A 24031-nucleotide genomic window follows, 5' to 3' on the forward strand; every position below is an offset into this window, starting at 1 on the left:
CGGTGCCCGGCGTTGGTGCTTTCTGTTGACTCGCGCTAAATAAACGAGGAAGAGAATGTTGCACGATTTCAGGGAGAAACTGAGTGGAAACACTGACTGACTGACTGAATAAACTTTATTGAAACCAGCAAGAGATGGTGGCTGGGCCTAGGCCTCCCACGTGGGGACGTCGAGGTGTTGCCTCTTCGCCGCCTCGCAGGCCTGCTGGGTCGCCCAGAGTTGGTCGTCAAGGTTGGGGCTACGCAGGGCAGCGTGCCATCTCGACGAGAGGGTCGTGGGGTTAGTGTCGGGGTATTGGTGTGTACAGTCCCAAAGCATGTGTGGAAGTGTGGCTGGCTGTGTCTTGCAGATATGGCACGTGGGATTGGGGTAAATGTCTGGGTAGATCTTGTTATAAAGCTGTAACGAGGGGTAAGTATTGGTTTGTAGCAGGCGGAAAGTTGTAGCCTGCGCTCGGGATAGTTTGTTGTGTGGGCCGGGGAAGGCTCTACGCTCTAAGTAGAAGGACTTCACAAGATCATTGTAGCGTGTCAGGCGATCCCTACCGGTGGGGGCAGCCTCCCCTTCTCCCGGGCGGTTTACTAGGCCTCGCGCTAGGGAGTGGGTAACCTCTTTGAGGTTGGGGAGGTGCGGGTGGACAGTGCCTACATGAGCCGGGAACCAGACGAGTGTAACCTGATGGTCGGTTGAGCGGGGCGCTTGTTGCAAGATGCGCAAGGCTTGGTGTGAAATACGGCCGTTGATATAGTTGATAACGGCGGAGCGGGAGTCAGAGACGATGGTATGGCATGTTGGGTCTAGTGTGGCTAGCGCGATGGCCACTTCTTCAGCTTCCTCAGCGTGTGGGGTTACTAGGCTGATAGCATGGTGGAGAGAGCCTTCACGCGTGGTGACGGCTGCAAAGCGGGTACCGTGGGGATACTCGGCGGCGTCGACGAAACTCACACCGTCGTGGCGAGTAAGGGATTTGGTGAGAACCGTGGCACGTGCTGTGCGACGTGCGTGGTTGTATTCGGGGTGCATGTTTCTGGGGATAGGATCGGCGTGAATCCAAGCTCGTATGGTGGAGGGGATCTGGTGCTTATGGCCGTGTTGATAGTGGTAGGTGATGCCGTGCGAGGTAAGGATATGGCGACCCGTCGCTGTGAGAGTGAGTCTCTCCAGCTGAGAGCGACGTTGGGCCTCGATGAGCTCGTCCAGTGTGTTATGGACGCCTAGTTGAAGGAGGAGGTCAGTGCTGGTGCAACCGGGGAGGCCGAGGGCTTGTTTATAGACACCGCGTAGGAGGATGTTGAGCTTGGTTTGTTCAGCCTTGTACCAGTTTAGATACGTAGCAACGTAGGTGATGTGGCAAATTACGAATGACTGGATTAATCGGAGCAGATTATCCTCTTTCATACCCCCACGGCGGTTGGAGACCCGCTTCAAAAGTCTCATGGTGTTGGCTGTGTTCATCTTGATTTTGGCGAGGGCCATGCCATTCGCTCCGTTCTCCTCTATGAGCAAGCCGAGCACACGGATATTGGTGACGAGGGGTATGGGGCTGCCATCCGTGAGATGAAGCGCAATGTCTTCGTAATGGCGTTTAGCGGTGCAGTATTTTGGACGGCGGCCACGGAGAGTAGGCCTGTAGAGAAGGAGTTCGGACTTCGCAGGGGAGCAGCGAAGCCCCGTGCCTTGGATATAGGTCTCGACTGTTTCAATGGCGGATTGTAGTGCCGTTTCTATTTCGCCATCACTGCCTTTGTGGGCCCAGATGGTTATATCATCAGCGTATATGGTGTGTGTGACACCGTCCACTTGCTGCAACTCCTTGGCAAGACCGATCATGACAAGATTAAAAAGCATTGGGGAGATAACGGAGCCCTGGGGGGTTCCCGCGCTGCCCAACGTCTGGGCGTCGGAGCGGAGATCCCCACCGAAAGGAAGGCCGTGCGATTAGAGAGAAAGTCTCTGACGTAATTATAAGCTCGCGCACCGATATTAAGGCGTGAGATGCGGTCAAGAATGGTGGAATGGGCTATGTTGTCAAATGCTTTTTCGAGGTCGAGGCCGAGTATAGCTTTAGTAGTACGTGTTCTATCTTCTAGTATATGGTGCTTAAGTTGTAGCATGACGTCTTGGGTCGACAGGTGGGCCCGGAAGCCAATGACAGAGTGAGGATACGCTGCAGTGTCTTCCAGATGGGTATTAATTCGCGTGAGGAAGGCATGCTCCATAACCTTTCCCACACATGAGGTTAGTGAGATGGGGCGAAGATGATCGCGGCTAGAAGGTTTGCCAGGTTTGGGAATAAGGATGACCTTTGCTGTTTTCCAGGCCGGCGGAATGGCACCATTACGCCAGCAGTCATTGATATAATCTGTCAGGTGGGTGATGGAGGCATCATCCTGATTACGGAGGGCTTTGTTAGTGACCCCATCGGGCCCAGGGACAGAACGGCTGTTTAATTTATGCAGGGCGGCTTGGATCTCAGCGACACTAAAGTCTTCGTCCAGTGGGGGGTTGGGGGCCCCGGTGTAGGAGCCGTGAGATTGCACTGGGCCCCCTGGGAGATACTTGTTGGTGAGGTAGTCTAAGACTTGGGCGCGGCCCTGTTTCTTCCTTTCTGTATAGAGAAGTTTAGTGAGGCGATCTTGTTGGGAAGAGCGGGTGGCTTGACTATCGAGGAGGTGTTTGAGAAGCTTCCAAGAAGAGGGACAATGGATCTGTCCGTCAGCAGTATTGCACAGTTCAGTCTACTGCTGACGGCTCAGAGTGAGGCAATGGGCTTCGATTTCCTTATTGAGGAGGGCTATTTTAGTGCGGAGGCGCCTGTTGAGACGTTGCCCCTTCCAGCGGGATAGGATGCATGTTTTAGCCGCGAGGAGATGGGCCAGTTTACTGTCCATGCGCTCGACGGGGGCATCGGTGGTAACGGTGTGCGTGGCTGCATTGGTATCGGAGTGGAGATTTCAGGTCCATGCATCAATGTCCGCTATGCGTTCCGCGTGCTGGTCAGCGGATCGATGCTTGCGAAATGCATCCCAGTCAACCCAAGTGAACTCACGGGGTTTGGCAGTAACTGCAGCTATCCGAGGGATAAGTATGGCAATGATGGAATGGTCACTACCGAGATCATGTTGTGTGTTGCTCCATTGAGCATTGTTGACGTTCTTGGTAAATGTCAGGTCGGGGGTCGTGTCGCGGGAAGTGGAGCTACCGAGGCGTGTGGGGAACGTGGGGTCTGTAATGAAAGTGAGGCCGAGGTCTTGGGAGTCTCTCCAGAGGTTTTGAGCCGCCGTCGTCGAGTAGCCATATCCCCATACCGTGTGGGGGAGATTGAAGTCTCCACCGATAACGAGGGGGTTGGTGCCAGCTACGTTAAGGGCCTTCTTGAAGAGGGTGAGAAAACGGCTTCGAACTTTGGCAGAGGGATGGCTGTACACGTTAAGGAGAAAAATACTTTCCTTACGTCTCCTGGTGGGGATAAGTTCAACGAGAAGGTGTTCGATGTTTCGGTCGTGGAGATTGTGTTCGATGGCGGTGATTCTCTTGTGGACGAAAGTGCAGAGGCGGCGAGAAGCATGTGGCGGGATGAAAGGTTGGTAACCTGGGAGGGTGACCGCATCGATATGGGTTTCCTGAATCATGATGACGTCCGGTTGCCGGGTGAGGGTACGAAGGTGTTGACGGATGACTGGCTGTTTGCGGAGATAGCCTCGGCAGTTCCACTGCCAGATAAGTGTATCTCTGTTAGTGTGGGCCATGATGGGGATTGGGGGATGCCGTCAGGGGCAGTGCTGGGGTTTGGAGGGTAGGAGGAGCGGGCATGGGGAGAGCTTGTAGGTGGGTTTCAATGTTTGTGACGCGCTGTGCCAGTGCGAGAACGGCGTGTTGCATGGATTCGACTGCGTTCTGGAGCGTGGTCATCGCGCTTTGAAGTGAGACTAGCATGTCTTTAACCTCTGAGCGCACTTGGCCCGTGGCTCCCTCTTGGAGGGCCCGCTTTTTGGGGGCTGGTGTCAATGGAGCGTCGTGGCTAGATGAGTGGGGCGCTTCGGCGGGTGGTGTAGGGGCGGGTGTCTTGGATTGTTTAAGATCGCGAACCTCTTGCGAGAGCTTGTGAATTAGGTCGCGCATAATGGCATTTTCTTTTTTGAGGTGAGCTATTTCTGCGTTATCATTGGTGTTCGTGGACTGTGGAGAAGGTGTGTTGCGACCCTCTCGCGAGGCGCCCTTAAGGGCTTCTGCGAAGCTCACCTTGTTAATAGGAGACTTGGCGGGTGGGGTAGAGGTAGATCTGGATCGGGAACGGCGCTGTCTCGAACGTGAAGGGGTCCGGGAACAATGTTGCCTCGAGCGTGATGGAGTCCGGGATCTGGAGCGGGGCTTGGAGTTCAAGGGCGGGAAGTCGCTTTCTTGAAGGGTGGCTTGCATTGCAGCTCGGCGTTCCCCAATGCGCTTGCGAATAACGTATGGTGTCTTGTAGCGAGCCGTACACGATTTGTCCGCTGTAAGATGAGGGCCGCCGCACAGTGAGCATTTCGGGTTACACGTGTGATCGGGAGGTGGGTTGCGGACTCCACAACCTCTGCAGATCTTGTTATTTGGAAAAGGACAGACATCCATGCGGTGTCCGAGGCGGCCACATTGGTAGCAAATTTCTATTTGCTTGCGGAATAATGAGCATGGGATTAAGGTAGCTCCGTAACAGACCAGATATGGCACGTCGGGGCCACTGAAGGCGATAACAACGGTGGTTGTCGTTCCAATGCGTTTTGCGGCTAGTGCGAGGGGGTTGCGGGTATTGACGATATTGGCGTTGACTTGCTGTGGGGTATCGGAGAGGGGGATTCCGCGGATGACTCCCTTCGTGGTGTCCTCGGCGGCCGTCTCATACGCGTTAACATCGTGCGTGACCCCATTGACTTGAATAGATTTTATGCAGACATACCGGTCGGCGTTCTGCAGACTTGGTGTACAGACAACGACAATATTTTGTTGGGTGTTGGGGCACACCGTGTCTTGTATAATATCTGCTGGGCTGAGCTGTGCGGCTTGGAGAACGGCTGTAGTCACGGTAGGACTACCAATTTTGGCGATGTTGAGGGCTCCCTAGGGGCGAATGATGATCTTGATTTGGTTGGAAGGTAGCGCAGGCATGCGTCCAGCCTTTAGAACTTGTGCCTTGACTGGTGGCCTGGTCTTGGAACGAGAACGAGTGCTTGAGGTTTGGGTAGAGTCATTCTGGGGTGAAGAGTTGTCCCTCAGCTTCGCCGGTTGGCGAAGGCGAGTTGTTCGCCAGCCCGTCTCCACTTCGAGCTCCATGCTCGTTGCTGGGGCAGAGAAACTTGATCGGCGGTGCGGAGCTCGCTCGAGTGCGCGCCGCGCATCCGGTGCGCCCGGCGAGCACGCGCGGCGGCGGCGTGGGCGATTCACAAAAACGTTCGCAGCACAGGAAAATGTCCGTAGCACAGGGAAATGGAGTGTCCCACCTGAAAATGAGGCGTCTACGGAGTCCTGGTATCTTCACGGATCGACTGGTGTAAAAATTAGGCCACAATTCGCAAGAAAATGCTGCAAAATCATTTCACGAACACGGAGCCGACGCGAGCACGTCCACACTCCTCGGCGATCGCCCAGAATCAGTGGAAACACGTGAAAAAAAATAAAAAAAAGCATCCAATCTGAGGAGCCAAACTCGCGCACCGAAATCGATGAAACAAAGAAGAGCGTGAATTTGTTCGGAAGCCTCGATGAAGAGAATGGTACCGACTGAAATAAAACGAGCGGCAGTTTAATAGAGAACCGGGCAGCCTCCTCAATCGACATTAAGTCGACAGACCACATCTTAAGCAAGTGCTAATTGGTGAGAAAGTCGGCGAACCAATATCACGCGAGGATTACACCATCAAAAAGGAAATCAGACGTTCAGTTTCAACGGAGTGACGAGACAGACAAGCTGCGCAGGGTTTTCCAGTTTGATGCGAAGAAACTGTTTTCGCAGCGTGAACACAACGCGCACCGCTCATCACTCGTGATGGGCGCCAATTGAACATCGAGGATAGCAAAAAATGGCGTATTCAGGTTGTGCGATTCCTCGAGATGTCTGTTTGAAAGTAATATCGAAGCGAAGCTACTAAAATACGGTGGCAATACAGTGTAAATTACGTAACGTAACCAAACATTCATTCGCGCTTCACACAGAGAGAGAGAGAGAGAGATGCGAATGAGAGAAAGGCAGCGAGGTTAACCAGAGTTAAAACCTTCGGTTTGCTACCCTGCACTAGGGGAAGGGGAAGTAAAGACGGAAAGAAGAGCGTGACAAAAATAAAAGCACAAAAAAGAATGAAAAGGGACGGAATGGGATCAATACAGTCTTTCTAATAGGTAACTGCCACGTAAAAAGGTCAACAAAGCCTTGACCAACTTTCGATGCGACGACAGTTCATGTCGGCATTAAGACTGTTCTGAAAGTGGCCTGTCCTGAAGGCGCGCGAACGCGGTCGCTAGTGACAGCCGATGCGCGCTGTATCGAGGACAGTGGCAAATTACATGTTCTACAGTCCCCTCGCCGCCGCAGTGACTACAAGCCGCGCTCTCGTCCATACCGAATCGGAAGGGGAAAGAACTTGTGTGAGCGACACCAAACCACAGTCGGCCAAGTACTGCTGTCTCGAGTCGAGAGAGTCCAGATGGGGGTCGAAGTCGAAGAAATGGGTCAAGTTGGTGTAGACGTGTGTACTTCAAGCTTGGTGTGTTCCATAAAGTTTTGATAGCTTCATTTGCAAGCACACGAATTTTCATTGCAGCGTCTGTTCTAGAGATTGGAATGGAATCTTGCAAGCCCTCCTCATGTTTATCATGAAATCAACGCAATATTGTTTATCACTAACTAAACTTTCAATGTATATTGGAATTTGTGTTCATGTATTATACTGTATAATTTAACCGTAAAAGAATCTGTATATCTATATTTTCAGTTCATGATGAATCTATGTGTATTACGACTTGTAAATATTAACCCCTTCTTGCTATGAACGAATTTTGTTCGTTTGTCCTCAATGCATTCCATGTATCAGGGAGGCTCGGGTTCCCCTCAAGTGACTGATGTCACTTTTATCCCGAGCCTGCCCTCATCCTTGAGATGAAAAATAAACTGATTTGATTTGATTTGATGTGCAGATCGTGCTGCTGCGTCGGCATGTTTATTGCCAATTATGGCACAGTGGCTTGGAATCCACTGTAACGTGATGTCGTGTCCTTGCTCGACGAGGTAGTGAAGCAGCAGTCTGATTTCTTGAACTAGTTGTTCGTGGGGTTGACGGCGTAATTAAAGCAGAAACCAGACAGTGAAGAGCAGCCTTGGAGTCACTGGACACGCTCCATTTCTTGGGTAGTTCTACAGAAATTACACGAAGTGCACAACGAATAGCAGCGAGCTCCGCGGCAGTCGATGTAGTCTGGTGAGATAGTCGAATCTTTATGGTGGAGGTTTTTGCAATAAAGATCACCGATCCCGCAGACCCGTTCACCGTGGTTGAATGAAGCGTCAGTATATAGATGATGATGCTCGTTGTATGTCTCGTACAGCGAGAGCAGTGGAAGCTGCTTGAGTGCTGGAGACGGTAGTTGGGCTTTTGTTCGTATTCCTGGTACCATTAGTCGAACTTTTACTCGAGCCAAGCACCATGCGGGAAACGGAACTCTCGCTGGAGCTGTATAACATGATGGAAGGTATGCTCAATAGGGCAGGAGTGTTTCACGAAAGGAGGCACGCGGTCGATCCTCTGGCAGTGAGGCTAGATGATGGGCAGGGATGATGGTAAGACACAAGCAAGGTCTCTTGCGTGTGCTCTGAGCGCTCCCATGAGTATATGGGTCTTGGCTGGGAAATCGTGTGCAATCGCCATTGTTTCAGTTGTTGACGAGCACCACGGCAATCCAAGACGCATTATAAGTGCCTGGTCTGGACGCTTTCGAGTGTACGGATATTAATGCTGCAGGTGTTGGTCAGCACAGGCAAGCTGTATCGCAAATACCCAAGAAAGAGCGTCCTGCATAGTTGCATCATTGCATGTACTGACGCACCCCAGGCTTTTCCTCCAAAAACATGAAAACATTAGAAACATCCGTCAAGCGCTTCTTTAGGTAGGCCACATGAGGACTCCAGCAGAGGTCACGATCAATGCTTACGCCTAAGAATCGGTGTGTCCTGACATAAGGTATACTTTGACCGTCGACTGAGACACCGTATGATGTCATTGGCGTTCGGCTAAATGCGACGAATGCGCATTTTTCTGGCGAGATCTTGAGGCCTTGTTCATTTAGGTACGTGGATATTGGCGTCACAGCTTTTTGAAGCCTTGCGGCCGTGTCACACCAGATACCCAGACGCAGATGTCGTCGGCGTACAATGATATTTAACTGTGTTCGGAAGTCGTTCCACGAGACCAATGAATACAAGGTTGAAAAGCGTGGGGCTCAAGACACCGCCTTGTGGAACTCCATGGTGCGTATAATATTGCGAGGTTGGGCCAGCTTCAGTGTTAGCAAATTGAGTCCGCCTATGTAACTGCGCGTCCAACGATATAATTGACCGCCTAGGTCTACTGATTCCAATACGGAAGTATGGCGTCAAGTATTCAATTCAAGTATGGCGTCATGAAAAACGTTGTCATAGGCTCCCTTTATATCTAAGAACATTGCGACGGATAACCTCTTACACGTCTTTTGGTGTTGTACATAGGTTACCAGATCGATAACGTTGTCGATAGAACATCGGTGACGTCGAAAGCCAGCTATGGTGTCTGGGTAGATTTCGTAATGTTCAAGGTACCACTCAAGTCTGGCAAGGATCATTCGCTCTATTACCTTCCCAACGCAACTTGCCAGCGTAATTGGTCGGTATGAAGTAATCTAAGGGAAACTTGCCAGGCTGAAGAAGCGGTACCCAGCGGCTGATCTTTCAATCTTGAGGAACTTTGCCGTCCTGCCAGGACTCGTTATAGATATTAAGGAGCGCACTTCGTGCCCGTTCACCGAGGTGACATAGCCTACGGTAAGATATGTCCGCCAGACCAGGCGACGACAACCGATTACAAATGGCGAGAGCCGCGTCAAGCCCTTGCGTCGTGAAAGACGGACCTGTGCATGAATCTCGTGAACCTGGAATACGGTTCAATGTAAGTGAACCGGTGCAAGTTGGCTGGCCCGCAATCACAGCACAGAAGTCTTCCGCCACATCAACGTCTTGTCTGCGCTGGAATGGTCTAGGGCCTTAAACGGAAAATGCTGTTCCGGAACAGAATGTATACACCTCGCCTAGTTCTCCGTATTTGAGATAGCGGTTTGCGGGGACCTAGCGACACATAAAATTTCGACCACCGCTGTGCCTCTAGTTTATCCATGCGGCGTTGTATCTCCTTTTGCATTCGCCGGGCTGTCCTTATATCCTGAATTGACTTAGTGTGTCGATATCTCCTTTCAGCACGACGGCGTATCGCACGGAGCCGCTCCAATTCCAGGTCGAATTCAGAATAATTTGGAGAACACGTGAGTGTGCGCGCGGCTGTCTATGCCGTTTTCTTGACAGCGGCTGAAGTCCACAAGAGTGGCCTTTGTGACAAGCGTCCTCAATCTGGGATTTAAAGATAGGTCAATCTATTCTTCGTATCTTGGTGGACGTATACGTGTTAGACATCCCCTTGATCTTGAGGTAAGTGGGGATGTGGTCGCTTCCGTGCTTTTCAATGTCCAAAAAACCACTTAACATGTGCGGCGAGGCGGTGGGAGACTAGAGTCAAATCGAGGCAGCTGCTGTACGTTGTTCCCCACAGAAACGTTGGCCTCGCGTCATTCAGAAGGTAGGGTCCATTGTTGGAAACTAATGAAGCTATTTGTCGTCCTGTCACGCTAGCCTCTGAGCTTCCTCAAATGGCATGGTGTGCGTTGAAGTCCGCGGAGATAATCTACGGACCAGGTTGTGTATTTAAGATCTCCCAGGCATTCCTTATCAGGCAGTTTAATTTTTGCACCCTTTGCCTAATCAGGCGCTCAACCAGTTCGTGCTTCTTCTCACCGAGTGCTCATATCAAGTTTGGTTGGCACGCCGCGATGCAATTTTCGGGGGTCGGGCACCGGGCGTTCACGAAGTGCTTGCGAAAGCATAGAAGGAGGTCTGGTTCCATCTCACCCGGGAGCGGCACCGCTTGGGGGAGAAGTTTCTCGAAGTGTGGGCTCATCCTGCCGTGATTTTTGATGAGTCAGGTGGAAAGCTATCCATTAAGTTATGATGCATGCTTACAAGCTCGCTCGACTCGGCCGTGTGTGCCAGTCGATCTACGGGGTTTTGTTTGGCTCAGTGGAACCCAGAGCTGGAACCGGTGGTGGCGCACCCCCGGGTGGTCGCGCTGCTCCGCGGACGGCTTTGGTGCTCTCCATGGTTGTATGCCTTGGCCTCTTTTGCGTCAAGGCAGTCCGAGCGTCAGTCAGGCTTGTGTCGCGTAAGACCGACATGGCTGTTTGTGTGTTAAGTGCAGTAACTCAGTGTTGCTGCACCACAACAGTCCCTTTGTCCGGGAAGGACCGTTGGCCCGAATCAAAGCCCCCCGCCCAGTCAACGCGGGTTGAAGGGGGGAGCCGGGCTCAATGTATCGAATGATGCTGGGTAGATGAGTACACGAAAGCTCATGGACGCAGCGCCTTCAAAGGTGCCAAGTCCTCTTCCCATCTGACAACGGCTCCTTCGCCCGTGCGGGGAGCGCGTACCTCGTGTTAATCCTGTCCGGACGCTAAGCCGAAGAACGGTAACTGCGACAGCCACAAGCGGCATGCCGCCCCCACTTAGCTGCCTCCAGGACGTTCATTAATAAAACAGAGGAAGCCTTACCCTTCCCCTTTTGCAATAATACCTCTCCCCTTCCACCGCAGCGTCTTCGGCGCATTTTAATGTGGAATAAACGTGCTTTCATTCATTCATTCCAACACTTACAAAAACAAAGGCGTAAGACTTCAGAAATTCAGCCTGCTTATATGGCATTCTTCATTTATAAAAAAAAAATGGCCTTCCTCTCAATGAGTTGTGTTGTCATAAGCTATGAATATTCAGTTCTAGTCTTTTACACAACGAAGTAACTGCAGAAAGTTTCACCGTTGAAAAAGTTATCTATACTAACAAAACCAGATTTGCATAGCTACAAGATCTACTACTGCCAGAAGCTGGAACTAATCGCGGCAAGCAAATAGCCTTTGTTGCTGGGATATCAAACTGGAATAGCATTTCATGTTAACTCAAATCCAGTTCTTCATTTACTAATTAATTAATTAGTTTTTTCATTTATTTATCGTTGATTTCTTTCTTACTAAAAATCTCCAGCATATATACCTGACTAATTGTTAACGCGCATCGTTTGTGCTTCTAGTGCAATGTTATGCGTGTTGCTTTCTTTTTTCTTTCTCTTAATTATTTTGCTAATGTTATTTTTGTTTAGTCCGATGGTTCGTAGTATAAAACATTCTATTTACATTATGTATAATCTTTGTAAGCAGTACAAAGGCTAACATCATATATATATATATATATATATATATATATATATATATATATATATATATATATATATATATATAGTGTGAGCATTATTCATACGCTTCATATTCTCACCTGTACATACTCATCATCAGGCCTGAGGGTGGGGCTCTCACTCGGGAGAATAAAGAAGAGACTGGCTGCCTAAACCTTATCTCACAAGTGGTGGAGTGTGCTGTCCGGTTCCTTCGCCCTCTCGCTCCCGGTCTCTCTCCAGCCTCACCTACGCTACATCGCTGGAGCTCCGCTCGGGTCGCCGCCTCTACCAACTGCACTCAACCATGTCGCAAGACGAGCAGACCAATACCACTACATCCACCTTGCCTGCTCCTGCGGGAACCCCTTCTTGGACAGTCACCACCCCTCAGGACCCACCGGTGTTTGCTGGGCTTCCAGGCGACGACGTTGAAGACTGGTTGGAGCTATACGAGCGCGTGAGTGACTTTAACCACTGGAACGAATCAGCAAAACTTGCTCACGTCGCCTTCTACCTAACCGGAGTTGCGAAAACTTGGTTTCACAATCGCGAGCTCGAATTCGTCAACTGGAGCACTTTTAAACGCCACCTACGCCAGATTTTCGCGAACTCGTCTGTCCGCTCCGATATCGCCAAGAAGAAGCTTGCTGCGCGTGTTCAGCACTCGGGCGAGTCGTACACTTCGTACATAGAGGACGTCCTCGACCTCTGTCGCCGCGTGAACACCTCGATGGCAGAGGGTGACCGTGTGCGCCACCTGCTCAAGGGTATTAGGACTGTGGGATTCAATGCTCTTGTAGTGCTGAGCCGCACTACCGTCGCAGACATCATCAGTACGCGTCAGCGTCTCGAAGAGCTTCATATGCTCCGCCTACACCCTGACACATCTGATTTCATGGCTTCCAACGACAGCGAGCTACGTGCCTTAATTCGCTCCATCATCCGTGAGGAACTGCACGCCCACGCTTCGTCAAATCCTCCTGAGGTCCATCTGACGCCTCCTGGTGGCGGCGCCATGTCGTGAGGGAAGAGATAGCAGCCTTGACCTGCCCCCTGCCCCCTGCCACTATTACCTTCGAGTATATCTCTCTATTGCTCGCCACTTGATGATGAGACGAAGTCTCCACTCTCGTTATTACCTCTAGCGGTTACTGGCACGTTATCTTTCAATCGTGTCACTCAGCTCGCCTCGTGTCAACGTTCTGATCCCTACTGCAACAGCATTATCCAACGCCTGTGTGGAACTACTTCTGCACTAAATGCCAGATTACGTCGACAAGTGTGGCTTTTTAGGCTTGACAACGAGTTGTAAATGTAGCTGCACCGCTACATTTACAACTCCGACGGACACCGCTGGGTGCCGTTCTTCCACGTTCGCTGCACACACAAGTCCTTGAAGCCTTTCACGACGACGCATCTGCTGGCCATTTGGGTTTCCACAAAACATACCACCGCCTTAGGAGCCGTTTCTTTTGGCCAGGCATGTCTACCTTTGTTGGCAAGTACGTCGCTTCTTGTGTCCAGTGTCAACGGCGGAAACGACCCGACTTCGCCTCCTGCTGGGCTTTTACAGCCTATCCCATGTCCCGCGACACCCTTTGCCATCGTTGGGATAGACCTAGTCGGCCCTCTGCCCCTAACGCCGGCAGGTCATCGATGGATCGTGGCAGCTGTTGACCAGCTCACAGGTTACGCAGAGACCGCTCCTCTACGCTCTAGTTCGGTCTCAGACGTTGCCACCTTCTTTCTGGATGCCACTGTGCAGCGTCATGGTGCACCTCATGTACTGTTAAGTGACCGCGGCAAGACTTTCCTGTCAACAATCATCAAAGAAGTACTCGGAGCTTGTGACACAGTTCATAAGACGACATCTGCATATCACCAACAAATGGCTTAACAGAGCGATTTCATCGCACACTAACAGATATGATATCAACGTATATCGGGCCAAATCACGACAACTGGGACAAACTTTTACCTTTTGTGACCTTTGCTCACACCACCCCTATCCAACGAACTACGGGGTACTCACCTTTCTACCTAGTTTACGGCCGTTCATCGACATTCACCATCGACGCCGCTTTCTTCAATGCCACAACTAACACTTCGGCCGGCCGGTATACCCGAATAGTTCGCCTCGAGACTTGAGGAATGCCGTCAACGTGCTCGCTTGAACACCGAAGTGAGTCGGCAAGATCGCAAGCAATGTTACATCTCTCGTAACGACGTCTCCTTTCGTCCTGGAGAGGAAGTGCTCCTTTGGACGCCCATTCGTACACCCGGTTTGAGTGAGAAGTTTGAATCCCGCTTCCTTGGACCCTACATTATTAATGAACAAACATCCCCCGTGAACTATCACGTTACTCCCATAGACGTTTTTTTCGGACCATTGTTATTGTGGTTCGGATATCGTTCACGTTTCGCGCCTCAAACGATTCGTTCGGCGCTTGCCTCCTGGCTGGCTGCTTGCGCGAGCGGGGAAATTAGTGTGAGTATTATGCATACGCTTCGTATTCTCACCTGTACATACTCATCATAACCGTTTTGGGGCCTGGTGGTGGGGCTCTCGCTCGGGAGAATAAAGAAGAAACTGGCTGCCTAAACATTGTCTCATACACGCAGGCGCGTATATGACAATACGCGCCTGCGTACTGTCAGCAGAAACATTTATTTCAACATAGGCACTACGCTTATACTGACTAGCAATAAATAAATAAATAAATAAATAAATAAATAAATAAATAAATAAATAAATACAGCGCATGATCACGGCGGATCAGTTTTAAGCGCAAGAAAAGCCTCTCAACATCTTTAGATCTCGAGCACGGTTGCGAAGAAGCTTTCTAAGACTTTATTGCTGCTGTATGACTTGCTTTTTCTATCCGCGATTTAAAAAAGAAGTTCACAGACATTGTGAAAAAAAAAAAAGCTGCCGAAAGAGTTGTGTTAAGTAGAAACATGCAAAAAACGTCTCGTTGCAAGGAAAATTTCACTGGTTGCAGCATAAACGATAAATTACAGAGTGCAAGCAGAAAGGGAACCGAGGGGCCCAATTTTTAATAACCGTAAGAAGGTTTCTTACGGTAAGACTACAAGCAAGCATGACAGGTTGTCAGGTAGGCTCGCTGTGAGACCAAAAACAACGCAAGCATTACCCATTTGGTTTCTGCACAGGTTCGAAAAAATTTGTCGTTGTTTCGCTTCTGATAATATGCGATACTTTGTTTAGCAGACGGAGAACAGAAACTGAACTTGAGCAGTCGGTTGTTGCGAAGTATAACGACATCTTAAAATACCAAATAGTCAATTTTCGAATACGAATAATTAGTGTTCGATTGGTAACGATTCGCCGGCCTCGGCCGTGTTGTGCTACCTCAGAGGCTGCTACCGAATTGACGGTGCCTGCAAGGGTTTCGAGATGTTCTCGCCTCGCGCGCGTGTCATGGCGATTGTGAAACGTTGAACATCTTCCGGTCGTCGCGGCCGACATCAGGCGAGAACCACGTGAGCGGTAGTGAGGACGCGCAGCGCCAATCTGCGATGCGAACGGCACGTATGCAATCGGTAAAAATTAGTTTCGCTTAAAAACGCACAGCGGAGGCAGCCACGTTAACAACTTCGACCCGAGTGGTTCGTCCCTTCTCTGGTGTCGGAGTACTACTTTCGCACTGTTACTTTAACTGCGCCATCATCGTAAACATTACCTGTGATGGTATGGATGTACATGTTTTGTTTCAGACGTGCCTGCACGAGAAAAATAAAGCTGGAAACTCCGGGAACAGCATTGTTATAACAGTTTCTGCGAGAAAGCGCGAACATTCTGGTGAAAGTGCAGAAACGTTGGACCGAGAAAGGAGGCTCAACACGCGATGGAACGGCGACCCCGCTCTCGAAATGCGCTTGAGAGCGGCTCTGCGTCGTGAGAGCACAAGCGACAGTTATGCAAATGAGATCAACCAGATGGTTGACGAGCGTCTCATCGGCCACATCGGCAGGCGACTCGGGTCAGGCGGAGCGAGTAGCCCACAAGACATCGGCCAGAATGCGCGGACGCGATACGACCAGTGTTCTCGGTGACAAGTGAAATTGTGGCGTCCCGTTCCCCACGGTTAGTTCCGGCCAGCTGCAGGCTTCTCACCCGAGGCGCTATCGGAATGCTGCGGACGGCTGCTGTCGCGAACTCAAACAAAGCATTTGGGATGTTCCGTTTTATCGGCTCGGTGATACTTTTAAATGTGAGTCAACGGCCCGAAACCAGAGAGGGAGCAAACAACTCACAATAGCAGGGATACGGCCGCTAGAACAATCGGACGGAGATAGCGCGAGATTCGGGCTGGAGGAGGTCTGCACGCGCACAAGGAGGTTGTCTCCGAAGAGGAGCGATGGGCTTCCATCTCACCCGTGGCCATTCCGCGAGTGAATACCGGAGGCGCTATTACGAAAAACCCCACCGCATTCAACCTCCCCGGCAACATAAACAACGGTTGCGATAACCGAGTTTTAAGGGTCTTAGCACTGATGCAGACGAATATAGACGAAAGTGGGCGAAAGTGGGCAACAAGTTGATGCAGTGAATACACATAAAATGAAACGTTAGCTCATCTTGACAGCAGCCTTATCGAAAATATTAGGACACAAATACCCGCTCAATTAGAGGACGCATTTGCTCTTAGGTATTTAGATGTTTTGTTTCATTGTCGGGGACTTGACGAAACAGGTAGCTTCTTCCCTGTAAGTCGGCTCGTTCGAAGCTCTTTAAAACAGAGTGTTGTCCGGTTGTGCATCGATCATGGCCTGCAGAAATCCCTTCTGTAGATACACATCTCTTTCTCTCAACATATAAATGACAGGCTGGTCGCTCTGTCCGACCGGGGCCTCTCGGACGCAGATTACCCTGTGCCCACTCAAGCATGGCACCATCACTAAAGCAATCGCTTGCGCACGAGTGCCCCAGTGTCGCGAACATTCCTAGGGTCTGCCAAGAAACTGGTGTGCTGCCACATTTTTAGAAGAACTCTCGCGGCTTGAAGAAAGTAGCAGAATGTGCCACTGCAAAGGTTTGTGTTCTGGCCCTTGCGAATTGTCTAGGCTGTGCACAATCAGCAATCCGTGTGTGGCGATATGGGCCCAAGAGTGCACCAAACGGCACAAAACTAGATGTGTGGTCCAGGGAAAAACACGGGGAAGGCGGGAGATGGAAATTCAAGACGATGAACAAAGCAATAAATAGGCAAAAGCAGGAGCCAGCGCTTCGACAAATGCACTTGTCTTTTGTAGTGGACTCGTCTTATGTCGCCTTGAAGACGACAAGCCGACTAGTCGAAACGTTGGCTCCTGCTTTTACCTATTTCTCGTTGCGCTCATCAGTAGAGAGGGTGTGGTGCAGGGCAACTCGAGAAGAAAGGCAAACGAGGGCCAATCGTTCTTTTTGTTCATTTAACGCGAAGCACTGCTCGCCTCGTTCTCTATGGGCAGGCTGCCCTGCCTCGCCTTGGAGACGCCATCTAACCTCTGCCGCCGCTGCAGCTCCGACCACACGCGCCGCTCTTCCGAACACTCGGCGCGTGCCGCTGTCTCGCGTTTCGTTTGAGCCGCCGTGCTATAGGCTGCACATCTCCGGGACCGGCCCACTTTGCCCAGCACTGTACGCAGAAGGTGTGATACACGAACGCCCAACTTAATCGAGCTTTAACGTTCGCTCACCGAAGTACAAATGACATCGTTCTTTTAATAAACACCACACGAAATAGTCATATTTACGTATGATTGTAAAAAACGCGTAGGTAATTCCTGATGAATTGTTACAATCCTTGTTTATCTAGCTTGCGCTCGTCCACGCCGATGTAGAACCCAGTATTTGTCATGTCGTAGGCTCGCAGTTAACTTCCTGTCCCTTTATCCTCTGGTAGCTTCAACAATAGTTAAGGAGGGAAGGTCTCTAAGGTCCGAAGTCGCCGCCCCTCGACGATTCGAGTGCACTGTGGCAGCGCGAAGCAAGAGCCGTTGTCCGACAAAGTTATTCAAACGCCGAGGCGTCTGTCCGAGTCCGAAGCTCCGCTCTCTCCACACAACCAAACATGACTTTTTAAGCCCTCAGCTGCACACAGGAGTCACAACCCAGCCAGTCACACATGCGATTTCGCATCAGCCCCAAACAATCCTGGATAGCCAGGTACCTGCAAAGTCCCTAGCTAAACAGATTCCCACAGTGCGTGGGATCTGTCTAATTTCTTTAATATTCTGTTTCTTGTTGTACGTAGACGGGCTGAATTGTGGAGCGTAAGTGCCATATTTCCTTTTTGTTACGATGTGTGTAAATAAGAAAGGAACTGTTGGTGCCACGTGATGGGGCCTGGGCACCCGAAAGCTCTCGTCGGCCACTACGTGTTCTGTGCAGGGGTGCGATCTCGACACCTCATGCGGCTGACCCTTCTTGCATCGCTTTCCGCGCTGAAAGCTCGAAACATCCATCGAGTCGAACACAGAGGCCAAATTAGCGTTTTTGCCAAATTCAGGCTTTTATTTTGGAGTCTACGAGCATCACATAGGCGAAAATAAAATTTTAGAAAATAGTGAGCTTTAGTGACACTTCTATAAAAGTAATTCCAGGTTTCCTCCCTTCACCTTTCTTCGCGAAACATTTTGCAAAAAACGCTAGCATTTGCGCACTTTCACTTGGGTGATATGGAATAAACATGAAGTTCTTTGTGAAACTGTTTTATAATGAAAGGAAAATGTTCGCACAACGCAAAACTCCAATTTCGAAATAATGCGCAATACGACCGATTTTCGGCGAAATTCTTTTTTTGCACCTGGTTTTCCATAATTTCGTGAAATTCAAGTGGCGCTCACGTGGCCAAAAATTCTTTCCGTCCAAAATTCTTCGGTGAAATACTGTTCAGATAATGCTTATATACTTGTAATTTTTTCGCAATTGTTTGAGAGAACTGATTTTCTCTCGGTCGGAGCAGTCGCCATGGAACGACCCCAATGATCGCGGCCGAGGTCGTCCTCTTAGACAAAGACGGCATTGAGCAGAAATTGCGACATTTCATTGGCCCCGTCGAGTTTAGACTAACATTCAGTTCAGCCGGCTTAGTAGCCTCGCTCAAGATTAACATATAATGCTGCAGTATTATAGATCACTGCAGGGGCGGCATTTTCTGGTTCGGGCCCGGTAGTTTCAAGCTCCGCGCGCGTACCCGACCCCCGGTTGTCAGTCCCCGAGTGAAGCATGTTTGCGGTTATTGCGGTGACACCGCAGAAGTCGAGGCTGTTTAACTACATTTGTTACGAGGCAAAGATAACCCCTAGGAGGTGTTCACTACGCTCCCGCGTCAGTGCTAGGTGAACGTCCGAACTATACGCTCGCCGAATATGCAGCGAAGACGCAGGACGTTCGGCGCTGGGCAACTTATCTCGCTCTTAAATACCGAACAATAACCGATTGGAATGAACTTGGCGCGAATGAACATTTAAAGACACATAGTTTTCAGAATTCCTTAATACAAAGCTGCTGCAAACTCTTCCAGCTCGATTATTTATAAATCGGTGAAAGGTAACGCTACCACACTGTCACATGGAATAAGGAATTCTTATTGCTTTATTTTACACTCGTCAATTTTTCAGCGAGCAATTGTAGTATCCATGTTTCGTAACATGAGCGAATTTCGGGCCAGCTTACTTTTAGTTTAACAGGCGGGGTGTTATGCCTGGTGCATGCACAGCATAAACAACGTATTTCCTTTTCCGTTCTTTCTTTTTTTTTTGTTTGCCGTTGTCAAGTTTAACATGTCATACTTCTTCATTCCCGGCGAACCCGTGCAATGCCAGGAAGGACGAAGGCAATCGGCGTGAGGACTGCGCCATTTAACACGCTAAAACTTCTCTCAAAATAATAATAAAAAAAACGCACCGAGACATTAATTTCTTTCTGCGTTGGTTTATTTTCCAGATCCCCTTTGCCAACGTTGGAAGATTTTGCAGCATTCGCGTTGGTTTCAAGCATTTATGCGAGAAAACCTGAAAGTATGAAATCAATGGGACTAGTTACGCAATACATTACGTCATATTATTCCCCTCACCTGATCACAGCATCAAGAAATTAAATGGAAACCTATAGCGACTTGCACTATGGCTCAGTAGGCAACATACTTTGTGAACATATGTATAATCCGGAATTTATTTACCGCTGTGTTAATTATTTCATCGTTAAAGAAAGCGTTTGAAACCTCTCTCCTTCTTTTACGTGCAAATGAATAAGGTGCGCCAAGGCGGCAAATCATTCCGCCGGCCACAAGCATTTTTTCCCTCGCCTGCCGGGGCTCTCGGGCCAGCGCGCGTGCAGTGGACCCATTCCGTTCCCGAATATCGGGCTTCAACTTCATTCCTATTCCTTCCATCTGCCTGAACGGTGCCACGATTACATTCCCATTATATTCTTGGAGTTTAAAAATATTAAGTGACTCCGGAATGATTTCATAAATTCGGAGTTTCCCCTCCGCAACCTCGGTCCCCTTGTATTATATGGCGCTACCACTCAAAAGAATCACCGCTACTGGAGTTCACAGCACCTGTTTACACAGCTTCCAATGACACCAGAATAAAAATGATCAAAGACTGGAAAAGGGGAGCGCTCCAAGGCTAGGTGAATACGCTTAGAGCGGAGCTTCTTTTATTTACTACGGAATCTAGCTAAGCTGGAAAACGCAATGAAACAAAGACGCTACCCAATACCAAATGAAGGCCACAGAACGTAGCCTTGACATTGGCGCAATGCTTACATCGTGGCACAAAAACAGCAAGGGCGCCGGTATTCCCTTCCGTGTTTCACTTGCGCTGTTTAACCATAATGAATTCACACCGACTAGCTCAACTTTCATTGCTAATGGTTTCAGAATGCCTCTTGTTTTTCTTCTGTTCTTTCCTGCAGTTATTCTGAGTTGCAGTGACCTGAAGTATCAAATTGCCCTTGTGAACACCAGAGTTCACGTGTAAGCGATCATGTGATTCCTTCGACTAGCAACATGCTCGCAAAAATCTTGCTAGAACAAGACATTTGATTGACAATTGCCAGCAGTTCCGTGAGATAGTTCAACATGCTGATCTAAATGACACCATTGGTGGCCGCCTGCCTGCATAATCCTTGTTTCACGATATTGTAATGATGCAAGCGTTACGCAAGCGATTCGAGACTGCATGATTAACTGGCAAATACTGAAACGTTAGTAAGACTTTAGCTTTCTACGTTCCCAAGCAGCTCCCTTGGGGAATTTAAAATTGCAAAAACTGCAGTAAGAAATCGTGTGATTCTTTCGACTAGCAACATGCTCGCAAAGAGCTTGCTGGAACAAGCTTGCAAGGAGTCTACCCCCTTCCACCAGTTCAGTCTGCCGAATTAAGTTATATTCACGGCTTTGTTCGCCCTATCTCACCATATATAAGCCAGAAGGCGTTTGAAGTAAGGATCGATTAAAGTGGGTCACGCTGCTTAACCACCTAACTGGTGCCAACCACCAAGTGCAGCTGCGCCACGAAACCTACACAGCACAAAATTTGAGTAGATTCGCCGTGGAACTGGCAAGTGCAACAAGCTTTTTCTACCAGAGTTACAAAAGCTGCCCCCTGTGGGCGGCGCAGCCTTCCGCGCGAGTGGCCGCCGAATCGAGGTCGTCCGCGCAAACAGGACGCCAATCTCACCCGAATCGTTCGGTCGGCGACTCCGATGGCGAAGAAGGGGCTCACTCCGAGGTCGACGTGCAGCTTCTCGAGCGCGGTGTCCCGGTCCCAGCTCTGCAGAGACCACGACGAGCCGGCGACGAGCTCCCAGCCGCCGACCTGCCGCAGCCGGTAGTTGAGCAGGGCCAGGGCGTCCTGGCTCAGGCTGCGCGGCTCCATGCACGTCTCGTAGAAGCGCTTCGCCTTCGTCTCGGCCGACGCCTGGTCGCCGTCGAATGGCACCAGGTCCACCAGGTGCCGGACCGCGTGCTGGCCGCGGAGGCCCCGAGGGGTGCCGGGTCGGCAGGCCAGTGCGTACGCGTCCTGGCAGGGCGCGCCGTCTCGAAGACCGGCGAGCACGCGAGCCGCCGAGCCGAGGCAAGCCGCCGACAGGCAGCGATCGTCAGGCGCCGTCGAGCCCGAGTGCACCTTCACCGACAGGGCGACGATGATGACGAAGAAGACGAGCAACAGCACGCACAGCAGCACAATCACCAGCGACGGGATGTTGGCCACGGCAGAGGTGACCTGGGCGCGAAGCTTGGACATTCCGCCGCCGCCCGTGGACTCGCCCTGCTCCATGCACTTGTCGTTCTCGCGCGGCTCGCTCTTGTCGTCCATGTCGCCGGGGGCACACTTGTTGCGCGCCACCGCGCAGCAGCCAAAAACAACCGGCGACCCGAGCAACTTTTCAAAGCGCACGGAAAAACCGGCTCCCGACCGGCGGAGCCGCTGACCTGAGCGGGATACTCGTGTGCTGCCGCCGGTGGCGCCGCGTCTCAGGCTCAGCTACAACATTGCGTTATCGCCTTCGTATTTTGTATGCTAGATGGCGCTATAGGGCGCATCGAAGAATTGTATATTGAGAGTAGAAAGCAGACCGTTATATGTGGCCTTTTTAGACATTACAGGAGCGTATGACAGAGTAGACCGCAGCATTTTGTGGGGTATTATGGAAGGGGAAGGCCTAGGTGATGATTGTCTACAGCTTTTGAGAGATATTTATTTAGATAATGCCGTTTGCGTTTAATGGGAAGGTATGAGGATCTCGAGCGAGGAGAAAGTTGATATCAACAAGGAACTCAGGCAGGGATGCCCTTTATCCCCACTGCTGTTTATGATGTACATGGTGACGATGGAAAGGGCGATAGAAGGAAGTAATATCGGGTTTAATCTCTCGCATAAACTGGCGTATACAGTAATAGAGCAGCAGCTTCCAGGTTTGTTTTATGCGGACGACATTGTGTTGCTAGCTAACAAGCAAGGTGATTTGCAACGTCTGGCTTATATATGTGGGCAGGAAGGCGAGAATTCAGGTTTAAAATTTAGTGTTACAACATCAGGTGTTATGGTACACGATGAAAACAGTGAACAGACAGTGACAATATAGGGTCAGGAAACACCTCGGGTAAAATAATATAGATACCTTGGTATATATATAAACTAAGGCAGTTGATGTACGGAAACACAGGAAAAAACAGTAACAGTAAAGTGGAAGAGAAATGCAGAGATGGTGAAGCATAAAGCGCTATGGTGAAACAATAGGTACCAGGTGCTCCGGGGTATATATGTGGAAAGGTGTAATGGTTCCAAGACTTACTTTTGGAAATGCGGCTGTTTGCTTGAAATCAGGGGTACAATCAGGGCTAATTATGCAATAAAGAGGCGAGGCGTGCAGGCAGGACACAAGGGTAGAGAAGTGGACGACACGAACGCCATCTTGTGTCCTCTACTCTTGTGTCCTGTCTGCACGCCTCACCTCTTTTTTTTTGCATATAGTGAATCCTTACCAACTAGCTCAGCAATCTGTCGTTCTAAAAATCAGGACTCGACGGGAACCAAACGTCAGTGGGACGCCTCGCATTGGGCGCTTACGGCACGACTATAGATGAAGCTGTGCAGGGCGATATGGGCTGGCCTAGTTTTTAACTGAGGGGAGCTCACAGTAAAATTGATTATGAAGAACGACTGAGGAATATGGAAGAAAGTAAATGGAAAGTAAAGGGAGAATGTTGTGGTATCTATAGAGGAAAACATTGATTCACAGGGGAGAAAAAGAACTAGGAAGTTTACCAGCAGGTATGCGGCCGGTAGGGTGAGCAACAAAGAACGTCAAGCGGAAAGTTAAAGAGGCTGAAATAATCTCATATTGGTGGCGGCAAATGAAAAGAAACCTGCAATGAGTGACTACTTAAGAGAAAAAAACGAAATCAGGAACGAAACAATTTGTGATAACTCAAAGGGAAGCCCATTACTTTTCGAAGCAAGATCAGGATGCCTTAGAAGACGCATCTATAAAGCGAGATATAAAAATGAAGAATGAGCACGTGCTTGCTGCGGTAAAGCTAGGGAGACGATGAAGCATGTTTTATTAGAATGTGAAGACATCTGCCCAGCGGTCGATTTAGGCACCACTGGCCTCCTTGAAGCCCTTGGGTTCAGCGGGAGCAAGGGAAAAGTAAACCTGTCCGCAATGGCCATCCCAAGCAACCCTAGCCGACTGCCCATGATTGGCCGATTGTTGGGAAATAGTCGGCAGCCGGCTTCACTGGCCACCCGACTTCGGAAAACAGTCGGCCTCCTTCCAGCTACCTCGGCACGCGGCCGGCCGCGCGGGCTGGGCCTCCGTCAGAGCACGACTGGACGCCGAGCGCGCCAAACGCTCGTCGGTGCGACAAGCCGGCAATGCATCGGGCCGGCTTTAGTTGCCGACTGAACTTTGGCTCCATGGATTTTTTTTGTTAGACAGCATAAAATGTATTGCA

The 24031-nt window shown here is 50.1% G+C and overlaps 1 protein-coding gene across 1 annotated transcript; it reads right to left on the reverse strand.

Annotated features, from left to right (window-relative positions):
• Nucleotides 1-17634: 17634 nt before the first annotated feature.
• Nucleotides 17635-22047, reverse strand: LOC135897892 (endothelin-converting enzyme 2-like). Its single transcript, XM_065426578.2, has 3 exons — nt 21249-22047; nt 17910-17999; nt 17635-17646 (listed from the first exon to the last, which is right to left on the reverse strand). The coding sequence occupies exons 1-3, from the start codon at nt 21885-21887 to the stop codon at nt 17635-17637; spliced, it is 741 nt and encodes a 246-aa protein (XP_065282650.2). The 5' UTR covers nt 21888-22047.
• Nucleotides 22048-24031: the final 1984 nt, after the last annotated feature.

Source organism: Dermacentor albipictus, chromosome 2 (assembly GCF_038994185.2).
Source record: "Dermacentor albipictus isolate Rhodes 1998 colony chromosome 2, USDA_Dalb.pri_finalv2, whole genome shotgun sequence".
Classification (NCBI taxonomy): Eukaryota; Metazoa; Arthropoda; class Arachnida; order Ixodida; family Ixodidae; genus Dermacentor; species Dermacentor albipictus.

What these genes read in the sequence shown, in the direction of transcription:
- LOC135897892 (XM_065426578.2), bottom strand. Translation starts at nt 21,887, where the DNA reads ATGGACGACAAGAGCGAGCCGCGCGAGAACGACAAGTGCATGGAGCAG. An exon ending in TCGCCGACCGAACGATTCGG is followed by an intron (nt 18,000 to 21,248) that starts GTGAGATTGGCG and finishes TCGAGCTTTCAG; the next exon opens with CGCGGAAAGCGATGCAAGAA.